We start from the raw sequence: 8,615 nt of genomic DNA, 5'->3' as shown, positions 1-8,615 counted from the left end.
CAATGAAGCACTTGAACTTGGTATGGAAAAAGATGAAATCCACGAAAAGGAGGAGGTTAATGCCATCTATCGTAAGAAACTGCAACTAAACTTCTCGTAAGTACTAAAAGCGTAGAGGGTGTTTTTTTCGGGAAAAGGCAAATAGGGTTGAAGAATATATTATCGCAAAAAACACTCCAAGGAATTCTGCAGCACTGGAACTTCTTGAGCACTTTACAAATGTACACATGAGAGTATAATCAAGGTGATTTTTTTTCTGTATGGCTTTTTACTTTTGTTTGCATTAACGTAGCCGTTGGAACTTCCCAAGCTAGAACACTAAAGAGCAAACTTCTAATTTCACTAATCTGGCATAGCTAACGCTTCGTCTTGATTTTGCTAATGTCTCCTTTAATATGACCTTCTTAGACGCCTACTGTATTATAAAAACATACAGTAATATTGGTGTATGAAGCTTCACGTGGTACATGCTCGGAATGATTCAAGCTATATCGTTTTTTTGTTAAATTCTTCCTTATTTTCTGCCTAGCAAAGAAATTCATTTCTTTACTATTTCCTAAGAGTGAAACAAGTACAGACTTTTTTCTCTGAGATTACATTTTTGTCTTTTTTTTTTCTTATTATAATTTATTGTTATAAATTTTTCGTGTTTTTTTTAAATTTCTTTCTGCTTCGGTAGCGATAAAGACGAAGTGAAAGAACATAGAAGTAAAGAACATAGTTCAAACGGGAGTTTCGTTGTGGCCAGAGTTCTTCTTATCCGAGATGTCCTTGATGATGTCCGCGCTAGAAGGCCCACCACTCGTCGATGCCGAGGCATTGGAATACATGCGCCTGCTGGATGACCTGCCCAATGGAACTGCACCACTCTCTGTTGTCGAGTTCTTGCGGGAGTCCATTCCACTCCGGAAAGCACTCACCACTCTTATCTACGAAAATAAGAAAAATGAAAAGTGTTATAAATTATATTGACTTTTCATATTGTCTTTGGGACTCCAATGAAGCTCCATTGCTTCGGTTCCTTTGGTCGTACGTATGTTATACCTTTTTATCTGTTTCCGCTCCCGTCGTATTTATGAATTGAAGAAAAAAGAATTGTTGTTATAATTAGTTTAGTCGGGAAGGAGGGTGTTCTACTTTTTTCGTGTCCCGAGTTCCCATATGGAACTCAATGGTATGTACCATATCATACGGAATGACATACGATCAAATACAAATGAGCATAATGTTAATTCTTGACTGCCGATGGAGGCACCGATCAACATCAAGCGTGAACAGAATCAGACGTAATCATTAAGCACTCTTTAGTTATTCTGTGAGCACGATTTAGTCTACGAATCGAGTCAAATACTACATTTGTAGGCGCAATCCCCATTGATTGTGCATGTCAATGTGTGTGTGTATATATATATATAAAGTTTTCATTTCACTTCGAATCATTTTAGACACAAAATCATCTACATTCAGACGTGCCAACTTTTTGAATCCAGAAATCCGAAGATTCTCCCGAGGGGGGTACCTCCCCGGCACTCATAGACTTAACTCTCCCCCCCCCCTCCCCCGAGAAGAAAAAAAATATTAAAATCCCTCCCCCCTTGAGAAAATTCTGCGTACACCTATGCATACCAATGTATTAATATAAAGCCATGCATCCTACTTCAGTTTCATGAATTTTTTGCTTTCTAAACATGCCGCTAATTTACTATACACTTTTAAAACGTGTATTCATCAAACTTGATTAAAAAATTCTCGTATCGATGTTTTTTCATCGAAGCGTCCTGGCCCAGATATTGAATACAGTAGCCTACTACAATCTGTGTAGGTTCTCAGCTTGAACTCACCCAGAATACTATACAAGAGAAAAGAGATACAAGTTCAAAATTTTTTTTTTAATCAATTAAGAAAAAGTTTCATCTCTTCCCCCCCAAGGCAGGTTCAGCACTGCCTCTGAGCAAAATATAATTCCATGGCAGTCTTTCCATGCAGAATAGAGAAATCACATCTACATATACTGTTCATAAGGGGCCGTTGAAGTATTACGTAAGCAAATTTTTAGACATTTTTGATCCCCCCCCCCCTTGTCAGCAAAATTTCGTCATCAACTCCGCCCCTCTGAATCCTAACTAATATTTTCATAAAGGGTGGTTGCTGACGTAAGCATTATCCAAACCCCCTCCACCCCCTCGATGATGACGTAATACTTGAACGGCCCCTAAAACATAAGTATTTCCTTTTGTGGATGTTATCAGTGATTGATAATCTTGGGTATATGAACTCTTAAACGCTTTATATAGCTTAAAGTTTTATATTTTCTTTCTGAAGACAGGAGGAAACAATTAAAAATTTCAAAATACAAAGATGCTGACGAAAAAACTTGTGTTTACCGCACGGCTGTTAATGGAATACAATAATGATTATGTACAGGAATTTCGGCAACCAAGGGCTTACCCCTGATAAATGATTGTCGATAAACGCTACGCAAACAAAGTTACGTCTTTGCCAGTTGCTTAAATGCGGTCACCAAGATTTTTTTTTCCGGTTTCTCGATGGAAATGACCACGGCTGTCCTCTGGGTTTTTCCTAACGATGACGGCAATTATTGACGTCACGACAATGTGAAAGCTCGCGTAAAATCTAATTTTCTGCCAAAATCCGGAAAGCAGGAGGAAAGATGAAAAATCCGGAGTCTCCCGCCTAAATCCGGAGAGTTAGCAGGTCTGCACATTCATTACAGGTAAAATTACAGCTTGCATCGGTATGTTCGTGTATCCCAGTCCAATGTCTATCAATCAGAGCAACTGTCCTACGGATGATTACATGGCTGCTACTAAGATCTTCACATGAAAAGCTAGAAGAGGAACAATTTAAAGATCTTTTCTCTTGTATAGTATTCTGGGTGAGTTCAAGCTGAGAACCTACACAGATTGTAGTAGGCTACTGTATTCAATATCTGGGCCAGGACGCTTCGATGAAAAAACATCGATACGAGAATTTTTTAATCAAGTTTGATGAATACACGTTTTAAAAGTGTATAGTAAATTAGCGGCATGTTTAGAAAGCAAAAAATTCATGAAACTGAAGTAGGATGCATGGCTTTATATTAATACATTGGTATGCATAGGTGTACGCAGAATTTTCTCAAGGGGGGGATTTTAATTTCTTTTTCTTGTCGGCGGGGGGGGGGGTATACGTTTTTTCCTGCAAAATAACACTATAATCCCGGCTCGGGGGTGGGGTTAGAACCTCCACTTTGCGTACGTCAATGTGCATATGAATGTGAAGATAAAAAATTGCATGTGTATAATTTATATTTTGTTGGAGAGGGTCATTTTTACAGACAGTTTACATTTATTCAAACATGTAAGTTATGTTATTGTTTAACCAGTAACCGTACTTAGAACCTAGAGGCTAATATAAATTACTCCATTTGAATATATTAACATATGAGTGCATGAACTCCGCTCCCCTCCCTCAAGCCGATCTGGATTGAAAGCATGTGCATTTAAATTGATTTTATCTATTTTTCATTTCTGTTCGGACCTCGGAGAAGTGTATTATATTTTATGTAGCCCTGGAAAAAGTCATATTCACCTTTTATATATATCAATAGCTCTCTCCAAAATATTATTCAGCTGTTGGGCGGCCCTCGAAGAAGTAATGCATATTTTGTACGGTCCAAAATGAAGTTATTCAGCCTTTACAGGGCACCCGAAGAATGAAGAACTTTAACTAGTGAAGAAGTCTTGCCGAAATTTCCGGGAGCCAAATGTAACGGGGACGAAACGTTCCAGGGGCGAGATGTCGGGGGTGAAAGTTCCGGATCCCGGGTAGGCTCGTAAGTCGAAAATTTTGTCAACCTATGCATTAGAAACTCGACACTTACATGATCACATTAAACGTAGATAGATTTAATCTGAAGTATATCCGAATGCTATCGTTTTGATGGAATTGAAGTAAGTACAGGGCACAGAAAGTCGCTATTGTAGTTTCACTAGCATAATGAACGAAAACTAGCATTGATATATTCCGGCTCGATGGGAGAGGGAAAGGCTGGAATTTTTTCCCAAAAATGATTAAACTAAAAAGTGGTTAAATGGAAAAAGTTCTTTTCTAAATTCCTTATATAAAAAAAAAATCAAGGGCTTTTCCCTTCTAACTTTATGCACAGATTTACCAATTAGCATCGCATTTCACCTAGAAGTTAGCTAATTTCTCTTCACAGATTTTATTTATATATAAGGCAACTGCGAAAGGGTCAAAAGGCGTGTGCGTAGATATATTCGCATATTCACTAAAGATGTTTTTAAAAATATCCTATCATTTTGCTTGATAGTAAAACTATTGTTAAATGATATATGAGTTTAAAAAGAATATGATAGCAAAATAAGTGTCATGCTGTTAAAGTAACATCCACTGTAAATGATGTGACGGAATTATATATCAATCGAAACTGAAGTAATAAGGTAGAGCAAAAAAGCAAAGGTAAAAGAAAGCAATAGCAAGGCAGAAGAAAGACTGCAAAGACTAATAGAATAGGCTTTCATCATGCATGTTATTACTGAATGGGACTCTCTTAGTATGTTTTTTGCCATACGAAAGCTCAAAAAGTTTTTATCTTCTATTTTTATAGAAATTTTTTAACCATAGAATTGGAATGCCTTCAACATTCAGGTGACAACATTCAATGACACATGAACTACGAGCGAGCTATAACCTAGCAAAGGTCCAGCATCCAGCCTATGATTTGTGATTCTAATAATGCAGCATGCTCAAATGCAAAGAACTACGTCAAATCCAGTACAGATATACAGTATTATGTCTAAGTTTGAACATTCAAAAGCTAAGGAATGAAGGAAGCTTTTTCAACTAAGATTTTCCTCCAAGAGCCTTTTAATTGTGAGCATTCGCTAAAGGTGGAATTTCGGGAATGAAGTTTTCGACGGTTTTCGTCTAAAAGTAAACATTCATCATTGAGATCGTGCAGCCACTGACAGTGCACTCACCGCTTCGTCCGTGGCAGCTTTACTGTATGGCACCGGTATAAGCCTATCTTGTAACTCCCCACCTATCACCTGAAAAGGAAGGTGAAGCTCATTTTAAATCATATTTATGAGTTGGTGCAGCTGATTGGTGTTCTAACTGAAAGAGAAGAGAAAAAGCATAAAACTAAAACAGACCAGAATTTTGATAATAATGTTAAGGTTTGAAAATTGATATTCTCATTTAAAATACATTTCATACCTATAAGAAATATAATAAGACGGGTGTTTTTGATATAACTTTCAGGCAGCTGCAATTGCATTCAAGTTTTCATGATGTTTCATTCAAGTTTCAAACGCAACAGAAAACATTTTTTAAAATAGGAAATAGTGGGATAGAGAGACTGTGAAGAGGAAAGAGAAAACCGTTCAAGTTCTTTGATAATTATTCATCACAAAAAGTGATGAAATAATTCTAGTATCAGATTAATACAGGCTGTGTGTGTGCGTGAGCGAAAACAACTACACTATTCTGCTTTATATTTTGCTGCAATACACTCTGAAATGCCAAGCAACATGATAGAAGAATATTGACAACGTGATGAGAGGACAAATAACAATTTACAAAACACCGATATATGTTCCGGCACTCATGGGTGCCTTTATCAAGGTGAAAAAACAAATACGTTCTGTCCCAAAGAAAAACGTGGCCAGTCCTCTCATCAATAAATCAATGTTGTCAATATTCTTCTAAAGCAACATAATAAACATTTTAGCTTGTAAAGAAGTGGTTCTCAAACTTTTGTCACCCACGGCTCCCTTGCTCAATTCATAGTTCCTCTGCCGCTCCCGCTCATAATTCAATAACTTCAGCTCGTCGTAACGCTCCTAGGAGCCGCAACGCTTACACTGAGAAACACTACTGTAAAGGGTGGTTAAGGTGCCACGAATAGATGAATAATGACTATTTTAAGTTGCATCATCATGCGGGATCTCTACTGGTAAGTGTTCAGAACATACTACTTTTAAAGATATCCTGAATATCCAAATTACCTCATTACCGGAAAGAAATTCAGACGTTCATTTCAAGGATGTATAAACTTGTGAAACTGTAAATAATTTATGGTGAATATCTTATTTAAGAGAATCTTATGTTTCAAAAAAAAATATTGGAACTACCATTTTCATGCAAATTAAAATATTTTTAACGTAAATTTAAATTGTGTGCGGTAAAATAGCCCAATCATGCTTGCTTGTGTGTGTTTGCAGATGTTTCAAGAAGGGTATAAGAATTCTTTTGCAAAAAGTGGACTTCTGTTCTCGAATTCGTCTACGAACAGTTTCTCTCGTCTCTCGAAACATGCAATTCTGTTCTCTTTTTTTATTGCACAAGCAGAGTGATTTTGTTGCGGAGCCAGTTTTTTCGTAGTTTTCTGTCCTCACTTAAACTGGTCACTCGGAGTATTATAGATCTCAATTTTGATCTGTAATGCTCACCATGTGCTAGCACTCTATAAATACCCATTTAAATAGATTTAATTCAATATAAATTTGAGAAACTGATTTATCTTGTGACCTCAGTACGTAAATCCTTAATACTTTCTTATTCGAGAACGGAGTGAATTTTGGCATGGTGCTTAACTCACGAAATCATTCAAGGTTCACAGAGCTATTTTTAGTTTCATTAAAGAATATACCGTGTGCCTAAATTTTTTTTGCTGCACTGTATTATTAGGTAAATGTTGGTTTACGTTTGCTAATCGTCGAAATCACTGAATTCTATGGGTGTACGTACACACAAGCGCTTCACTCATCGGTTTCGGTTTAAGATGATATCGAAAATGTAATTTAAATTTAAATTTCCTGTATGAGTATGCAGATGGTGGGAGAGATATAGCGCACTTGAAGAAAGCTAAGAATCATAGGAATGGAATACAGGTGTAAATGGTAAAAGAAGAGAGATTCGATTTTGAAATTAATGAGATCTCTTCCCAATTATAAGTGTATGAATAACTTGCCTGAGTTTGAAGCCTGGTCAATCCTCTTATCCAGAGTATTTGGCCCGTCCGCTTGACTTCCTGAGAGATTGATCCTCGGCTTGTATCCTCAACCATGGACCCACCGGCTTCTAAATCTTCTGGAGATCCAGAGCCCCATGTGAATGTCTTCGGTATTTTTTTAGTGGGTATTGTGGTGATGCACTGACCCCACACTAACACACCGGCTCCCAGAAAGAGACACCAGAGCCATTGATCCAAGGACAGAGGCGCCGTGGAAAACGCTCTGCCACCAAACTGAACAATAACTACCTGAATGTAAAAAAGGAAACAGATATGTTGGCGAAATTTAGTGTATTACTTATTGGAAAACACTATGATTTGTTTTCCAAGGAAAAGATAACTAATCAAATGTTTCAGCATTGAGTTACCATAAGCAAACATTTATTAATGTTTCTTTCACTTCGAAACAAATCTGGTTTTCGAAAATGTCATACTGCGGTCATTTTCGACAACCTCATATATATACCATATGATGATATACATTCTCGACATATACCATATATAATATATATATATAACTAGCTGTTACCAGCGGCTTCGCTCGCGTGGATTTGGTAATCTGAAAATTACCCGACGTTGATTCTCCCCATATAACATTTCAACCCCTTATGATCCACTTGGGGGATGAACTTTCAGAAATTCCGTCTTATTAGGTATCTACATAATACTGATTAAATTTTATATTTATGGCTACAGTGATTTTGGCTCAGTGATGGTTGCTCCACATGACCTTTGAACCGCAGTTCCCTCTTAGGGGGTTGAATTTTGAAGAATCCCATCTCAGAGAGTGAGTATCTACATTACAATAACTGTCAAAAAATATTGACCAAATTTGATATTTATAGCTTCAGCGGTTTCGGCTCGGAGTGATTTCTCCATATGACCCCCTTATGACCGGCCCCCATAGAGGCTGAATTTCAAAAACCCCTTCTTAGTTAGTATCTATGTCATGAAATAAAACTTCTGATATACTTCATGATTATCAGATTCAGCGGTTTCGGCTTGGAGAGATTGTTCTGTTGCCCTTGAACCCCTTTATGACCCTTCAGGGGTCGAATTTTCAAAAACCCTTCTTGATGAGTTATTTTTTTTTCGTTAGCCTTTACGTCATGAAATAAAAGTTCTGACGAAATTTTTCATGAAATTCAGCGGTTTCGCCTCAGCGTGATTTCTCCATGCTACCTTTGAACCCCCTTAAACCCCGTTTACATGTATAAGATTGGGGGGGGGGGGGTTGCTTTGGTCATTATTACTTGCATGGCAACTTTTTTCCCTTGTGGGGGCGGGGGGAAAGGAGGGACGGAGATTCGTCAAAAGAGTCCCATCTTTGTTGCGGAATAATGGTGGTTAACTACGACATTCCTCTCCCATAATTCTTTGTGCCGCGAAAACTAATGTTAGTTCCTTCGTCATCCATCTTGAGCCAAAACCATTTCCGTTCAACCCACGTGACCAGTAACGGCTTTTGGAAAAAACAGGGGGGGGGGAAGGAAATATATACCGGCATAAACTAAACGCCATGTTAACGGCTTGTAGTGAAAATCCCTGTTACCGGTAACATTCCAGGATATTTTAT

At 37.6% G+C, this 8,615-nt stretch overlaps 1 protein-coding gene across 3 annotated transcripts in view; it reads right to left on the bottom strand.

Annotated features, from left to right (window-relative positions):
* Nucleotides 1–584: 584 nt before the first annotated feature.
* LOC149065786 (plasma membrane calcium-transporting ATPase 2-like) overlaps nucleotides 585–8,615 on the bottom strand; it is a 185,668-nt gene continuing 177,637 nt past the window's right edge. For all 3 annotated transcript variants that reach the window (XM_089253480.1, XM_089253478.1, XM_089253479.1), the window contains exons 18-20: nucleotides 6,998–7,288; nucleotides 5,004–5,072; nucleotides 585–929 (exon numbers count right to left, since the gene is read on the bottom strand). In XM_089253480.1, coding sequence (XP_089109606.1) covers nucleotides 723–929; nucleotides 5,004–5,072; nucleotides 6,998–7,288 — 567 coding nt within the window. In that variant the 3' untranslated portion in view covers nucleotides 585–722. The remainder of the gene's footprint in view (nucleotides 930–5,003; nucleotides 5,073–6,997; nucleotides 7,289–8,615) is intronic.

The sequence above is a fragment of the Pholcus phalangioides genome, unplaced genomic scaffold (assembly GCF_987345545.1).
Source record: "Pholcus phalangioides strain wild (caught in Gottingen) unplaced genomic scaffold, Ppha-v1.0 ptg000039l_1, whole genome shotgun sequence".
NCBI lineage: Eukaryota > Metazoa > Arthropoda > Arachnida > Araneae > Pholcidae > Pholcus > Pholcus phalangioides.
Note: the sequence above shows the minus strand (reverse complement) of the source record. Positions and strands in the feature narration are given on the sequence as shown.